General features: G+C 40.1%; 1 protein-coding gene across 5 annotated transcripts in view; it reads left to right on the top strand.

The window, feature by feature from the left end:
- Window positions 1-17,812, top strand: part of CCSER1 (coiled-coil serine rich protein 1) — a 1,433,531-nt gene that overhangs the window by 658,009 nt on the left and 757,710 nt on the right. For all 5 annotated transcript variants that reach the window (XM_002716991.6, XM_051819561.3, XM_089302625.1 and 2 more), the window contains exon 8: window positions 12,682-12,765. In XM_002716991.6, the coding sequence (XP_002717037.3) occupies window positions 12,682-12,765 (84 nt within the window). The remainder of the gene's footprint in view (window positions 1-12,681; window positions 12,766-17,812) is intronic.

Raw genomic sequence — 17,812 nt, 5'->3', positions numbered from 1 at the left:
TGCACTGTTCTTTTGTCTGCTCGGCCCTCCCCGGGTTTGCTGCTGGTTCTTCCCGGGTTGGCTGCCGTCCCTCCACCTCTGTGGAGGGGTGGGCCCCCCTGCCACTTTCCCCACTTCCGCGGGGGAGTGGCACACCGCCAGCTGGCTCTCTCGGGCTGCTCAGATGATATCTGGATGTTCCTCTTAGATGTTCCCCGTGCATGTTGTCTCTCTCCTCCTTTATAGTCCTCTTCCACCAATCCCAACTCTGCTACCCACACGCTGAGTATGCTGCTCTCCTCCAATCAGGAGCAGGATCAGCTCCTGCAGGTTACTGGTCGAACTGGAGGCAGCTGTGTAACAGTTGTTTACTCCTCTCCCAGCGCCATATTGTGGGAGAGCAGATGTATAGAATAAGTCTTAATTTCAGTAACTTAGTCTAGTCCGAGTTGCTCCCCACAGTTCCCCCTTTCTTTTTATTTTTTGGTGTTGATACGCGCCTGTCTTCAGTGCCCCGCGGCACACACTCTGCTCTGCTTGCTAGAGTTGCCCACAGGTGCTTATAAGCCCTACCAATCAGGCAAACCGAATCCGGGTCCTCTCTTCGCCATGTTGTGAGGAGGTTTTTAGGCGCTGATGCGTGCCTGTGTTCGGTGCCCTGCAGCGCATGCTCTTCTTGAGCTGCAAGTGCTTATCACCATAATCAGGCAGACCGAATCCAAGCCCTCTCATTGCTGTCTTGTGGGGAGACTTATTGGTGTTGATAACGTGCCTGTCTTCGGTGACCTGCGGTGCAGAAGCTGCTAGCCGCCCGCAGGTGCTCACCGCCTCACTAATCAGGCAGACCAAATGTGAGCCTTCTCATTGCCATGTTGTGGGGAGGCCTTATTTTTCTCTATTTCTCTATCTCTGGGCATTCCTATTTCTCCTATTTTACTTCTATCTGCCAGCATTCCTATTTCTCTCATTTTACTTCTAAACATCTATTTCTCTTATCCCTGCGGCTTCCCGGCGCCCGCCCTGCGGCAGCTTCCCGGCTCTGCTCGAGCTCCGCGGTCTCTGCGCCCCTTCGCACCCGCACCATGGCCCCGCGCCAGCCCCGCACTTCCTATCTACTCGCGCCCCATGCGCTCTCCCTGCGCGCGGCGGCTTCCGCGAATCACACAGCCTAGCTCACGTTTCCGCTTCTCGGTTGGTTTAGTTTTCAGTCTAAGTTCCCCGGGCTAACCTGGCGAAATCCAACCTAGCTTACGTCTCCGCTTCGGTTTGGCTTCCCGTCTTTTGCTCCCCGGGCTAATCTGACGGATTCCAACCTAGCTTACGTCTCCGCCTCTGGTTTTAGTTTCCCGCCTTTTGCTCCCCAGGCTAACTTGACAAATCCCAACCCAGTTTATGTCTCCGCTTCGGCCTGCCCCTGCGGCTTCATTTTCCCTAACATATTTTTCCTCACTTTTCTTCCAACAATATTTCCCTCTCATTTCTCCTGGCTTCTCCCCACAGTCCGTATCCAAGTCTGTTTGTTCTGGCTTTCACTTTCGCTTTTAATCTCCTAGCTTCCCCGCCATAGTCCGCATCCAAGTCTATGTTTCCTCCAGCTTTCACTTTCGCTTTCAATCCTAACTTCTTCCGGCACTTTTTCCGTCCGGCTTTTCCCTAGGCTCTTCTAGTCTCTCTCTCCGGTATTTTCCTGCTTCTTCCCACTTCTTCCCTCTTAGGTTTCCTATCCGAGTCACGGCACCATTATGTCGCTTCCCCTCTTCGTGGAGGAACGACACAGGACCCTGCGCTATTCTTTTGTCTGCTTGGCCCTTCCCGGGTTTGCTGCTGGTTCTTCCTGGGTTGGCTGCCATCCCTCCACCTCCGTGGAGGGGCGGGCCCCCCTGCCACTTTCCCCACTTTTGCAGGGGAGCGGCACACCGCCGGCCGGCTCTCTCGGGGGCTGCTCAGATGTTCCTCAGGTGTTCCCCTTAGATGTTCCCCGTGCATGTTGTCTCTCTCCTCCTTTATAGTCCTCTTCCACCAATCCCAACTCTGCTACCCACACGCCGAGTACGCTGCTCTCCTCCAATCAGGAGCAAGATCAGCTCCTACAGGTTACTGGTCGAACTGGAGGCAGCTGTGTAACAGTTGTTTACTCCTCTCCCAGCGCCATATTGTGGGAGAGCAGATGCATAGAATAAGTCTTAATTTCAGTAACTTAGTCCAGTCTGAGTTGCTCCCCACAGGGGTCGATTCTTATTTTTCTAATACAAGTGTGCTTCAAAAAGTTCATGGGATATAGAATCAAAAGTGAAGTTTATTTTGGTGCAAAATTTATGAATCCATATGTTAAGAGCGATCTTCAAGAAGCTCATGGAAAATGCATATGAATGCAAAAAATATGCATCGATTCCAAAATTGTTTTCCACCAAGATAAACATCTCTTTTGATTCCAACCCCCCACTTTTTTAAATGAACTTTTTGAAACACAGTTGTACATTCTTACAGGCTTTTCTGATAGTGGAATCAGAAGGCAAGCTGGAAAGAAAGAAAAAGTTGTTTCCAGAGCAAGGTTCTGTGGAGGACTTGGATGAGCAGTTGCGAGTGAGTCGGGTACACTGACCAAGGAGAAAAAGATAATAATAGAAGTCACTGTTTTGAACTGTGATTTTAATAATGAAGTTTAAGATATAAAAATGAACATCTCTTGCTGTAAATTTTGGTTTTGGTCTTGTAACATTTTCTTTTGAGCACACTATTCCTGCAGGATTATATCTTATATAGCATGAATTTAGTAGATTACATGATTGCTAAATATCCTCTGATAAATACTTTGTTTCCCATATCTTGCATTATGAAAACTAGGATAGAGAGCCTTTAATATTGTTAACAGATGGTGCAGACATTCACGACATAAGCAATTGTTCAGAAGTCTCTTCCTTATATGCTTTTCTTCAATTCATTTATATGCCATCTTAAAGACTCTTGCTTTACAATAATGCTGTGAGTATTTGAAAATACTGCTGTGTGTGCTGTTGCTATCCATTAGTGTCTCTAAAAAAGAACAAAGCATGACCTTTCCTTTCTTTGCTGTGTAATACTGGTTTATGTTGTCCAGGTGTAATCTATAGCTCTGGCTAATAATTTTTTTTTCTGTTTGGTTTTCTGACCTCCCAGACTACCTGAACCCACTGCTTAACCAGAGCCCATTTATCTGTACTTCCTGTGCACCACAGTGTTGAGCTCTCTGCTTTTTATCTCCTCTCAAAAATTCTATAATTACACCAGAAGCCTTGAAACATCACTACCACATTACTTATTTTCATCTTGTCCATCATTGACACAACTCTGAGCCCCATAAAACAGGATACTACATGTTTTTTAGGGCCTGCTGATACTAGGGATGTCTCTCCTTGCTGGCCTTCCCTGTAAATTATTTAATCAGAGTAATTTCAAGGATTCTAGGGAACAAGGGTTGTGCCTGGTTGCCTGGCACCTGATCTAGGGAGTGGGATGAGAGCTAGAAAATAATGCCCCTGTGAGGCTGGCAGTTTGGCTCACTTGGTCAATCCTCTGCCTGCAGTGCCAGCATCCCATATGGGCACCAGATTCTAGTCCTGGTTGCCCCTCTTCCAGTCCAGCTCTCTGCTGTGGCCAGGGACTGCAATGGAGGATGGCCCAAGTGCTTGGGCCCTGCACCCCATGGGAGACCAGGAAGAAGCACCTGGCTTCTGGCTTCAGATCAGCGCAGCTCTGGCCGTAGCGGCCATTTAGGGGAGTGAACCAATGGAGGGAAGACCTTTCTCTCTGTCTCTCTCACTAACTCTATCAAATAAATAACAATAAAAAAAAGTCCCTGGAGTGTGAGGGTCTGACTCAGGAAGTCACTGGGTTGTGGACATTAATCTGCTCAAGAAAGGGAACGATCTGGCCTCCAGTCAAGGGCTTCAAAACTGAGTTAAGTCAGTGTTTAAAAACTAACGATAATGAAACACCTCTATTACATATTTCTGTGTCTGTGATTACTTTTTTTTCTTCCCAGAAAAATGTGTTCATAATGATGTCCAAATATCTTTTTAAGAAAATAAAAAATATTTGAGAAGCAGGGAGAGAGAGACAAAGACCTGGAGAGAGTTCCCTTTTTGCTGATCCACTCCCAAAAGGTTGGAGTGGGAATGTAATACAGTGTCAAGAACCCAGTCACTGGGATTATCACTGCTGCTTGCAGGAACGCGGACTCTGGAGCCGGGAATCAGACCCATGCACTTCAATGAAAAATGCTGTGTATGATTCAAAGTAGAAAGGGACCTTTAACAGTGTGTACAGTCTACATTGTGAGGAGGGATGTGTAACTGATTGCTTACCTTGTTGCATGTACAAAATGAAAATCCTCCCTGTCAACAAAAGAGAAAAAAAAAAAAAAACTATTGGAGAATATATAAAAAAAAAGAACAGGAAATTCTTGGTACGAATTATATTACAGTTTAAATTAAATATTATCACTTTTTTCTTTTTTTAATTTTTTGACTTTTTTAAGGTGAACAAATTTCATATATTTCATATATATGGATTTAGGAGCATGGTAATACTTCCCATCCCTTTCTCCTTTCCACCCATGCTCCCACCCTCCTTCCTCCTCCTTTTCCCATTCCTCCCTTTAATTTTTACAATGATCAGTGTATAACTGTCAGTGTATTTTATACTCATAAGCTTAGCCAGGAGCTTCTTCCAGGTCTCCCACATGGGTTCAGGGGCCCAAGGACTTGGGTCATCTTCTACTGCTTCCTCAGACCATAGCAGAGAGCTAGATCGGAAGTAGAGCTGCCGGGACGCAAACCAGCACCCATATGGGATGCCAGCACTGCAGGGGGCGGCTTTACCCACTAGGCCACAACTCTGGCCCCAATTTTTTTGTCTTTTAAGACCTGGACTATGTCTCCCCTTTCTCTCCTAGCCTGTAGAGTTTCTGATGAAAAATCAGCTTTGAGTCTAATTGAAGAAAGTAATCTGAAAGTAATCTGGTGTTTCTCTCATGCACATTTTAGAACCTTGGTAGACAAGATTCCACTAGCAAAAAAGAGAATTTGCGGCTGGTGCCGCGGCTCACCAGGCTAATCCTCCGCCTGTGGCGCCAGCACCCCGGGTGCTTGGGCCCTGCACCCACTTGGGAGACCAGGAGGAAGCGCCTGGTTCCTGGCTTTGTCTGCGCAGTGCTCAGGCCATAGTAGCCATTTGGGAGGTGAACCAACGGAAGGAAGACCTTTCTCTCTGTCTCTGTCTCTCTCTCTCAGTGTCTAACTCTGCCTGTCAAAAAAAAAAAAAAAAAAAGAGAATTTGTCCATGAAAGTATTTATAAATTATAAAGCTTCTATAAATATAAGGAGTTATTATCTTTTTTTATTTTATTTTATTTTTTTTTTATTTTTGACAGGCAGAGTTGACATTGAGAGAGAGAGACAGAGAGAAAGGTCTTCCTTTACCGTTGGTTCACCCTCCAATGGCCTCTGCTTCGGGTGCACTGCGCTGATCCGAAGCCAGTAACCAGGTGCTTCTCCTGGTCTCCCATGCGGGTGCAGGGCCCAAGCACTTGGGCCATCCTCCACTGCACTCCCTGGCCACAGCAGAGAGCTGGCCTGGAAGAGCAGCAACCGGGACAGAATCCGGCGCCCCGACCGGGACTAGAACCCAGAGTGCCGGTGTCACAGGCAGAGGATTAGCCTATTGAGCCGTGGCACCAGCCAGGAGTTATTATCTTTAAAAGATAGAGGATAGTAAGGAAATTTAAGTCTTCCTAAAAGTATCATTTACAGATGAAAACGTTGTGCTAGTATCCAAGAACTAACATGTTATTTAATGGATTGAAATTCCTTGCAGATATACTGCTGTGTCAACAGATATTTCTATGTGTCCTAAGTTGATCTTTTCTTTTGGAAATAATATAATCAATTTTACCTTATATACCAGTTCCACAACCTTCTCACTATTATTCCTTTAAGTTTTCCTCTTTTTTTTTTTTTTTTTTTTTTGACAGGCAGAGTGGACAGTGACAGAGAGAGAGACGGAGAGAAAGGTCTTCCTTTGCCCTTGGTTCACCCTTGGTTCACGCTGATCCGAAGGCAGGAGCCAGGTGCTTCTCCTGGGCTCCCATGGCGTGCAGGGCCCAAGTACTTGGGCCATCCTCCACTGCACTCCCTGGTCACAGCAGAGAGCTGGCCTGGAAGAGGGGCAACCGGGACAGAATCCAGCGCCCCGACCGGGACTAGAACCCGGTGTACCGGCGCCGCAAGGCAGAGGATTAGCCTAGTGAGCCGCAGTGCCGGCTGAGTTTTCCTCATTTATTTTTATATTAAAGGCAGATAGGGGAGAGGGAGAGAGAGATTGAGAGAGAAAGAAATAACTTCCATTCCCTTGTTCACTGCCTAAATGCTGACAGCAGACATATCCAGTTGAAGGCCAAAGCCAGAGTCCTAGAATTTCAGCTGACTCTCCCACATGGGTGACAGGACCAGGATACCTGGGCCACCACCAGCTGCCTCCCATCTTGCACACTAGTAAGAACCTGAATCAGAAAAGGAGGACTCGAAGCCAAGTACTTGGATATGGGATGCAGGCATTCCAAGCAGCATGTTTAAGTTCTGTGCCAAACAGCTAACCCATCTTGCTATTAATGACAAATCTTACTTTACTTTTCGCAAACTGAATCTTTGACATACAATATGAGTTTAAAATTTACAGTGTGTCTCAATTCAAACTGGTCTCAATAGCCACACATTGACAGTGGCTGCTGTGTTGCATAGTACAGCTTTAGTGGATGCAGATAATGTGACTTAGACCTGTAAGCCCCTGGTGTGGCCTTGGTTGGTGTGGGATTACCCCCAGATTCATTAATTCTCATTTAATTGATGGAAGGAGGTAGAATGATTTGATTTATATGCCAAAAAGTATATTTATAAGCTACTTGCTTTGAACACTTCATTGTTTTTTATTCCTTGAAAAATAAATTACTAACAATTTCAACACTAATAAGTACCATTTTCTTTTATTATGTATATTTTGAAAATTACATTCCATTTTGTGTTTTATTTGTAAACTCAACAACATCTCTCGTGAATACCAGAGTAAATCAGGATAAATATAGAACCTGAGAATAATTCACTTAGTTTTTAAAGGGTATAATAAAAAGGCTTGGACTATACCATCTAGAGTACTGGTTAGTAATATATTTGATAGTTTTGTAAAAAGACCAAAGTAATTCATTGAGAAATACATGTGTATTTTGCCTCCATTAAATGTAGTCATGTAATCATTAAAACATCATACAACCTTATACCATTTTTATTTTTAAATTTGTATGAAAACTATCATGGGGGAAAAACCACTTATTGTAAATTAATGGGATGTTCATCTCTTAAGTGACTTAATGCTTTTAGTTGAATGTTTATAGAAAGAAAAATCCTAAAGCATCCTGCAGTAATATTAATTCTGACATGATTTGTGAAATATTTTTCAATTCTTTTAAACTAATAAGGAATCAAAGTGGTGTTTTTCTTGACCTTGTTTTAGGTATCTGAAAAGCAGTTCTTGCCATGGACCCATTTAGGTGATGATATGCTTATCTGATTTATTTCACAGTCAACCCAGGGGTTGCAGTTGACATGCTATTTTAAAACTGAATCAACCTAAAAATTGCATGAAGTCACTTAGAGCTACATCATACATTGTCAGTCATCTCCACTCCCCCCAGTCTCTACCAAACTTTCTTCCCTTGCCATTTGCCTTTTTCCTTCTTTCACTTGCTCACATTTTGCATTCAGTGGGTCTGACTGAGCTGTGCTCCTTTATTTTCTAATCTTTTGACCTCTTCATTTACAGGATGAGGGAACAGCTTGTAAGTCACAGAGACTTCCAGAGAGAAGACTAGGACTCTATAAATAGAAGGAGCCTCACGGTGACTCATTACTAGATTTGATGCGTTTTCATAACTGCTAGCCAAGAACTGTGTTCATCATTTTTCCTGAGGAATTATTAGAGAAGTTTGTGAGAATTAGAAATTCTTATTTGATTTTTAGTTTTGCTTCTGTCATTTTAGCATAAGATCAATGTAGGGTAATTTGTAGATTCTCCCTGCACTCATTTTTTATACCATCAATTTCTGTTAACGTGATGTCTTCAGTAATAAGGTTATTCTACTAACAGGCAAAATATGTTGTAAAATGTGTGGAACTGAATTTGGGAAACTGAATTTGGGGCACATTGCCCAAAGTCCTCGATATCTGGCTCTGATTTTTCAAATTTATAAAGCAAAAGTACAGGAATAAAGTAAATTGTAACATATATTTCTGCAATAAGTTATATGATAACAATACTGATATTCTGGATATGCTTGAAATGAACTATTTGAGTATTGTTCTATATCTGAATTATCTGAAAATCACAAAAACAATTTTTTTACAAATTATCTCTTACATTATATGCAACTATGTAAGTTATAGTTTACTTAATGATTTGGAGTTTGCCCATATATTTTGGTTATATCTAACAAATGATCTTAGAATTTAGTGGTTTAAGGTTACAGTTTTATTTTGTTCACAGTTTTGCAAGTCAAGCCTTTGGACATGAGGCAGCAGTGCCATTTTAGCCTCAGGTTTCTCAGTCAGAATGTGGTATTTGTTGGCTGGTACACGTATCATCTGAAGGTTTCACCAGGCTTGGTGTCCAAGATGGCTCATACTCAAGGCTGGTAATTCATGCTGAGTGTCCTTTCTGACACCTCATGTTGTTTTCAACAGAAGCACCATGTGGTTTGCATTTCTCTTCTTAGCTTCTGGATTCTTTCTATAAAGGTATAACCTGAGAGGGAACATTCTCTGTGGTCATAGTGGAAACTGAATGGCCTTAACTCCAAGAGACATGCAAAGTTACTTCCTTCATATTCTGTTGGTCACTCAAGTCTATAAGAACAGTCCAGCTCCAAGGAGGAGAGGGACACTAGATTCCACCTTTCATTATGAATAGCAGCAAAAGATTCTCAGCCATCTTTAGTCTACTACATTGTGTTCCATATTTATGAATAATTATTGAATTAGGAAATAGTTGAATTGAATTTTATTCCTAAAAATTAATTATACTTGAATGAGAAACAGAAAATGACATAATTATTATATTTTTCTAACTGTGAATAATGTGCATTTTGAAAAGCACAAAATTAAACTGGTTACATTGGCCTGTAGGTTAATGGAATAACCTTATTTTAAACCCAAGAATATTAAAATTCTGATAATTCTACACATAAATGATTTATGGTTTAATAGATCATCCTGCCAAATATGATCTAGAATATTTCAAATATAATAAGAATATTGAGGGTATATTGCCATCAGCCTTCCTCTGAGAATAACCATTGTTAATTGTCTTTCATTTTTCACGTTAGACAGTTATGTACATGGTGCCACATGTTTATATAACAGCTAAAAGCAAAGTGTGGGGTCACTGTAATTCATTTGCAAAGTCATTCATAAGTAGGCTCTTATAAATTGTCTTCTGATAGCATATAATAAATAAAATGTCATTCCATAAATATAGATGACGTACCCAAATTTGCATATACCTGACTTAAAGTTGTAAGATTGTGAACTTCTTGAAAAACGACCATGGGAACAGAATCTGAGAATTTTTGAAGTGAACATATCTTTGGAAAACTAAGGTTCTTTACAATTCTGAATAGTCTCAATTTAGGCACAATGTCCATTTTCAACTAGTTAATCAACAATATGTTAATTCATAGAGAAATGCTGTTGGTAATCACTAAAAAACAGTTAGGGTCATTTTTGGCTGAGTGTCAGATCCCAGTTCAATAAAGGCTCACTGTTCAGCTGCAAGCTCTGTGATTCATTGGCCACTTCCAGCTGTTTGCTCTTTCGGGAGGTGCCTGGGCATTCCAGCTGAAGCCAAGCTCATCACTGGATGATCTGAAACAGCATCTGAATGAGGTAGTGACATTCGAGCTGTGGCTCTTTGTCACATGCTTTTCAAGCAATGACAGGACAGGGGCCGGCTGCAGGCACCTACCCACTTTCCATCAGCGTGGGGTTCCTCAGCAGGCCATATGGACTCTGGAGTGCCTCCTCTAGCTGACAGTAGGACTCGCAGTCCTGCGCACTCTCACTGGATCTTGACGCCTTCCCTTTTTCTCATTTCTTTCCCCTCCCCTACTCCAATAAACCTACTAGACCCTTTTTTTTCTTTTTTCTTTTTTCTTTTTTCTTTTTTCTTTTCTTTCTTTTTTCTTTCTTTTTTTTTTTTTTAATAGGCAGAATGGACAGTGAGAGAGACAGAAAGGTCTTCCTTTTTGCCGTTGGTTCACCCTCCAATGGCCGCCGCGGCCGGCACACCGCGCTGATCCGAAGGCAGGAGCCAGGTACTTATCCTGGTCTCCCATGGGGTGCAGGGCCCAAGCACTTGGGCCATTCTACACTGCACTCCCTGGCCACAGCAGAGAGCTGGCCTGGAAGAGGGGCAACTGGGACAGAATCCGGCGCCCCGATTGGGACTAGAACCCCGTGTGCCGGCACTGCAAGGCCGAGGATTAGCCTCCTACTAGACCCTTAAGTCCATCTCAGTATCTGATTCTTGGAGATTGAAACTGTAACAATATTTTATTTCATGAAGGAGATTAAAATTTCTTAAGTGAGATATGATGCAAGAAGTTGAGAATATAAGGCTAATATGAAGTAGTTTTGCCATTGGGTAGATTTCAGTCCTGATATCATCATCAGCCTCCACAGATATTTCTATGGTGTGCTAAGAGGTTAAATAACTAGCACGGAGCCACATAGCTTCTAGCTATCTGCAGATTCAAGGAATTGATGCTAAGAAACGTGATTATATGCTCCTAAGTGTGCTTATTTTTCCTTTGCATTATGGAGAAAGTTGAAACTTTTACTATTCACAGTCATATTTTGAATTTGTAAACATAAATATTAAAAACAATGAGTATAGACTTGGCACATTAAAACCCATTATTTAGAAAAGAAATGTATAATTCAAAAGAAAAAAAAATAATTATTATCTCCCAGTCAAGCTGATCATTGAAAAGTCAAAGAGATATTAATGAATTTAAACTATGTTTTGTATTGCTGGGTATAAAGGAGGAAGAAATTATTAACGCCATGAAAACTAGAATAAACAATTTTTTTTTCTATTCAGTTAACTATTTTCTTCCTTAACTCAAATAAGGGTAAGAAATTTCAGAGTAAATGAACATTCTCCTAATATTTATGCAGTTGATTTGGTCATTTTATGGGGAGAAAACATGGATTTGAGAATCTTATATGTATCAGTTGATATGCTAGTAGTAATATGCTGATGAAATAGAATGTGTATGCTCAAGTTGGAAGGAAAAAACAAATTCAATGAGATGGGAGAACCAGCAAACAAAAATTTGCAGTTGCAGGAAATGATGTGTGGTTTGTATACTGTAGAGCATACGTCACCCAAAAAGGCACATAACTCAGCCATCCAGGGGACGCTCCCAGAGGGAACAAGGACTAGTTCTTAGATGTATCTCAGAGCATAAGATACTGAAGGGGATACAGGGATGTGATGGGTAGAGTCAGGAAAATCCACATGTGTTTAGTGAGAAAAGTGAAACATGTCATTTCAGCTCTTTTGGAGTGAGAGAGAGAGCTGTGAGGAAATTGGAAATCAAAAACTCTAAAGTTCCAGAGCGAAGTCATGGATTGTTCAGATCACAACATTGTGTTAAAATTTTGACTTTTTTTTTTTTTTCCTGAAAGAGATGACTGGCTGTTCAGCATTCCACCTTAGCAGAATCTGGAAAATGACAGAGGTAGAAATAGGGAAAGCTATGTTTAAGACTTTTGCAGAAATTCAAGTAAGAAGCAATAAGGATCTATAGTAAGTCAAAGTAGAATAGAGAAGAGCAAGTCAAAATGATCTATTAAAGAAATAGAGTTGAAAGACTTTGGTATCAGGCTTGGTTCAGAGTAAGTAGGAGCTGAGAGCATAGGATGACTTCCTTGTTGTTATTTTAGGAACTAGGACAATGGAGGCAAGAAGCAGAGGTGATAGGGAGGTTGAACTAAATATTGGAATGTGTGTGACAGTGCTGAGTGTATGTACAGTCAGTACTGAACTGTATCTGTGGGCTGGAGCTTGGGAGACAGATAATTCTGTTAGCGGCCATAGATGTGAATATACTGTGTCCTAGAGGCTGTGGCTGGGTGTATATATAGTGTGAGATGTATTAGAGAGGCATCATGAAAGATGACTATTGTAACATGGCCACTGGTTTGCAAATTAATATCTAATTGTAGCAGGCAGACAAATGATAAAGCACTTTTTTTTTATAACAAATTTTTGGTTAATACCACTGAAAATGTATGCATAGGAATAGGAGGAAGTAGCCTAAGAGCACTCCCTAGTGGCTGTCCTAGGCAACCAAATGAATGTTCAAAACATGAAGACAACATAAAAACTGTAAGAAAAAAATGTATAAATCTACATAGGCATGCCCATATATAGCATAATGAAGTTTTAATCCATTAGATTTTTTTGCGACTTACATTTTAAAAATATCTTACTATAGAGGAAATTTGAGTTTCATTAGTCAGATGCAATGATCTCCCATAGTGTGAAGCTGACTCTATCAAGAGTGAAACATAGGGCTAAACGTGTTATGCCGTGTCTTTGATGTCTTTGTAGGATATAATGAAAGATGAATGCTCGATGCTGAAGTTGCAGCTGAAAGAGAAGGATGAGCTCATCTTTCAACTTCAGGAGGAGCTGGTAAGTGATAGCAATATTGGGCCCACAAGGTATTCTTTCTTTGTAGGTTTATTGTTGTAAGATGTTTGTTTGTTTATTTTATTCATTTTTATTTGTGAGGCAGAGAGAGAGAGAGTCAATAAAATGAAAACATAGGTTCCCATCTTCTAGTTCAATTCTCCCAAATGCCCGCGACAGCCAGGGCTGTGCCAGGCTGAAGCCAGAAGCTGGGAACTGAACCCCAGTCTCTGCTATGGGTGGCAGGATCCTAAGGACTTGAGCTTTCACTTGCTGTCTCCTTGGTTGTATTTGAGCAGGAAGCTGGAGATAGGAGCTGGAAACAGGGTTTGAACTCAGGTAAGCAAAGTAGGATGCGTGCAGCTTAACCTCTAGGCTAAATGCCAACCTGCCGACTGTTATTTGTTAACACTAATATTATTAACTGCTTACTCTGCTGTCATGATTTTGCCTGATTATCAGTTTTGTAATGCTTCAACAATGAAAACTTTAGATATTTGAAAAGCTGAAAAGCAGACTGTTTTATAATATGTATGGAAATTTACATAATTCCAGAAAGAGATCTCTGAATCTGGGTTATACGTTTAAGTTGTATCTTGTATTATGTTTTTGTAGTAGATGTTTTAACTCCATACTGTTATACCTGGAGATAAAATCATATAATATGAAGCTAAGTACTCACCAATGTTGCCAAAAAATCCAGAATTTTTGTTATTTTCATAAATGACAAAACAAACTTCATATACCATCAAACTTCTGATAATTAAAATATTAGTGAGACATCGAACTTATTTTACTGAGTATTTACAACTGACAATGTTTTCACTGAAACTTGACCTTTATTTAGGCTTGTTCTATTATTGGGTTGACATTGGTCACATGAGGATATTATTGTGATTCAGACCTATAAAGCAGTATTTAAAATAGCAATAGTGAGGAGCTGGCTTTGTGGCGCAGTAGGTTAAGTCACTGCTTGACACACCAGCATCCACACATCAGACTGCCTATTCAAGTCCCAGCTACTCCTTTCCCCATTCAGCTTCTTGGATCCTAGTGCTTGGGCCCGTGACACCCATGTAGAACATGTAAATGGAGTTCCTGGCTCCTAGTTTTGGCTTGGCTCAGCCATCCATTTGTGTCCTTATTGAGAGTAAACCAGCAGATGGAAGATCTCTCTTTTTCTATCTGTTGCTCTTTCAAATAAATATTTTTTTAAATAAATAGCAGTTGTGGGGCAGCCGTTTGGGATAGCAGCTAAATTGCTGCCTGGGATGTTCACATCCCATTTGGGAGGGCCTGGATTTGAGTCCCAGATCTGTTAATTCTAGCTCTGTGGGAAGAAGCAGACAATGGCTGAGCTAGCTGAGTCCCTGCCATCCATGTGGGAGAACTGGATGAAATTCCTGTCTCCTTACTTTCGGTCTGGCCCAGCCCCAGTTGTTATGGGCATTTGGGGAGCAAGCCAGGTGAGAAGTGTTTCTCCATCTCTCTCTATTTCTGCCTTTCAAATAAAATAAATTAGTTAAAAGCATTATTAATATTTCAACAAAAGGAAGCTATGTACATTACTGTAAATACTGTCCCTATATTACATATTCTATATAAATGCATGCTTAAATATAAAATGTATTATATAATGAAAACAGTTATATTTAAAATGTTCTTATGTCTTATGTACACAAACATGTGGCCTACAAACATAGCTTTGAGTTGAATGAATATAATGTGCAGATACTTATTAAAGAATGGATAGAATCAGAAGTTTTAACATAGCAGTTATCTAGCCATTCACTTTGCCAGAGTGCTCATTTTGGGTAATTAACTCAGACAGAAGTATTGCTTTTCACCTTTAACATTAGTTGTGATCGTGTTTAAAATAAAGCATATAAGAAATTGGCTTTTCATTTGTTGAATGAAATGAGAAAGAAAATATTGTGTCCAGAGCTAATGGGACATAGCTGTAATTAAAGGAATTCTCTCTCAACCAGTCCTGTGTGACTGACTTAATGCAGTAAAGCACAATGTGTGTGGATTCTTGCTTGTCTTTATAGTTGAATTTCCCAAATTGGGTGGTTGGTCTCTAAAATTTTCCAGATGCCATTTTAATCTTATGTATTTTGTATAATCATCTTTGATATTTCAACAAAGGAAAAAGATACCTTTTGGCAACATTGTTTAGTTAGTTAAAGAGCACTGTAGCTAAGAAGGAAGTGTGTAAGTGAGGACTCAACAATTTGAGGGAGAAGACGCATTGTTTAAAAAGCATCATTAAAATAGGATTTGATTTGGCGCCTGTATGAGGGGTAGCAATCACATGGATTGATACAAATCACTAAGGTCCCTGGAAAAATTTGGTCCTAGAATTTCCTAATCTGGATAATAAGTAAACTGTGGTGTTTTGATGAGATGAAGATCAAGCTTTACATTTATACTTAACCTACTGAGATTTGAAAATTTCAAGCAATTTTAGAAACCAGTTTAGCTGTTCCCTGTGATAAAACAGATTTATAATCCTCTAATGTGGAATAATTTATTTTTCTGTTCTATGTGTCATGGATTCTGCATTTTTTTAACCACTGCTAGTATCATAAGCAACTTAATATACTTGTATATTGTTGAACAAATTTAGATGTTATACCAAAAAAGACCTTATACTCAATAGGTGAGAAAATTTTATTTTTTTAAATTATTGATTCACTTATTTGGCCTTACAGTGATAGTTTAGGAATTATAAATGATAGGCAGTGGTAGGGTGTACCTATTTTAAAGTGTGAGTTTTTCAGCTGCTGCTTTGTGTTTAGGGCAAAGTTTCTCAACAGTGGGACTACTGAACCTTTAAGTGTTGTGCTGTGTGTTGTGAGAATTTTAGCAGCATCTCTGAAGGTGCTGTCTGGAAACCAGGAGCACCCTCTAGATATTACCAAATGTTCTCTGGGTGCAAAATTGCCCTTTTTTGAGAAACATTGCTCTAAGTGAAATTATAGTGCCCAGTGAAATAGTGTATTATAACATAAATGTCTACTTATAGACACTCACAAAAAAGTAAAAGTCCTGCCGAAAGGATAGAGCTTCCCTTGGACTGTTGCATGTCTGTTTACTTAGTGTCTTGGTTGACTTGGACTCTGATAGCAAACTCTCTCATACTGAGTGGATTAACCGGTAGAAAGTTAACTTCTCACGGTTCTGAAGGCTGTGTACCTGAGATCACCGTGCCAGTGTGGTTGAGGTCTGGTGAGAGCTGTCTCCCTCTTGCAGATGGTCATCTTCTCACTGTGTGCCCACGATAGAGAGAAAAATAGCAAGTTCTTTAGAGTCTCCTTTTAAAGGGCACTAACTCATCCTGAGGGTCCTAACCTAGTGACCTTCTCAAAACCCAAACATCTCTCAAAGGCCCATCTCTAAATACCATCTCAAGCAGGATTAGGGCTTCCATATGTGAACTGGAGGTGGGGAGCATAATTCAGTTCACAGCACATGCTCTTTGTTTTTTATGCCTATTTCATATTAGTACAGATGTGGCTAATTAAGGGTTTCTGTTATATTTCTTTCTCAACAGCCAAATGCACACTTCAAATATTCTTTTTCTAGTCTGAGTTCAGAATTATTATTTTGGTTCAACTTTTTTGCTTGCTGGGTTGGTAGATTTCACAAAGCATAAATATGCGACAAATTCAAAAAAGTCTTGATCTTATATTGTCTGGGCAAACTGTACACATTAATTACTGAATTCCTAACATGACTGACTTTGAATTTTCTCCTGTTTTCTTTACAAAAGACAGCAATCCATTTGTACTCATAGAAACAATTTCATGAAATCTGACATTATAATCTCTGAAATTTACATGTGTCACTTACCTTGGTGAGCATTAATGACTTTCAACAGATAGGAGGGAAGTATTGTTATATTCTTAAAATTGTGTCTTTGGAATACATGAAATCTATTTATATTAATAACAAAAGTTAATCATTTTAAGTTATTTTATGATGTCCACTGGGATGTTAAATATTAGAGTATCAGACTGTTCTAGGATTTTAGAAATTGGAGAAAACAAGAAATATCCTCTGTAGCCAGGTGTTTGTGGTATGGTAAACAGAATGGATCAGATTCACAGCATGAGCCATCTACTCCCTACTGGTTTATAATAGAACAAAATTTCTTCTGCACTGCTACAAGATTCAGGAAGCACTGAGTAATCTTACCTGTGTGGCATGAGCTACATAAATAGTATTTGTTATGTTGAAAATAAATTATAAATTGTATTGGTCTTATAAAATGTGTTTGGCAAAAAAATTGAAATAAACTAAGCACCATTTAAAATTACCTTTTCAAGTAGACTCCACTCCAGTCAAATGAGGCATTTGAAATATTTTAACTTTCCTCAGTCTTCCATCTCCTAGAAATGTATATAACATTTGCTGAACTTGTCTAGGGCTTTTAGTGATTTCAATAGTTTGTTTTCCTTTGAAAAAATTTCTTTTAAGAATATTGATGACTTGTTATTACAAATCCCTAGCCACCGTATTGTCCATTTAGATTTAAAATATGTATTCTTTAGGTTCATTACAAATTAGTCTTTCCTTTCATTTCCTCTTTTTCCATTTTATGAGCTCTGCTGATTCATTTATGATTTGGTTAGAATCTTTTCCATAGTGTTTCCTTCAGATATAGATCAATTATGTATTCTCTGGACCTTCAAATATTTCTTTCCCTGATGGATTGAACTGTATGCCTCCAAAATTCATATGTTGAAGCCCTATTCAACAAGGTTGACTGTATTTGAAGGTAGGATTTACATGCGGTAATTGAGGTTAAATGCAGGGTCTTAATCTGATAGGATTGCTGGCTTTATAAAAAGAGGAAGATATTTCTGTCTTTCTCCTCCTCTTCCCCTTTTTCCCCCAATCTATCTCTCCCCCCTCTTCACCTCTTCTCCCCACCTCACCCTTCATCTCTACCACCCAGCATGCATGGGACAAAAACCTTATGAGTATGGAGAGTACCCGTCTACAAGCCAATAAGAGGGCCCTCACCAGAACCCAGCCATAAATT

The sequence above is a fragment of the Oryctolagus cuniculus genome, chromosome 8, assembly GCF_051225735.1.
Source record: "Oryctolagus cuniculus isolate XC-2025 breed Fujian yellow rabbit chromosome 8, ASM5122573v1, whole genome shotgun sequence".
Lineage (NCBI taxonomy): Eukaryota > Metazoa > Chordata > Mammalia > Lagomorpha > Leporidae > Oryctolagus > Oryctolagus cuniculus.
The sequence above is the reverse complement of the archived record's forward strand: the minus strand, read 5'-3'. Positions and strand labels throughout refer to the sequence as shown.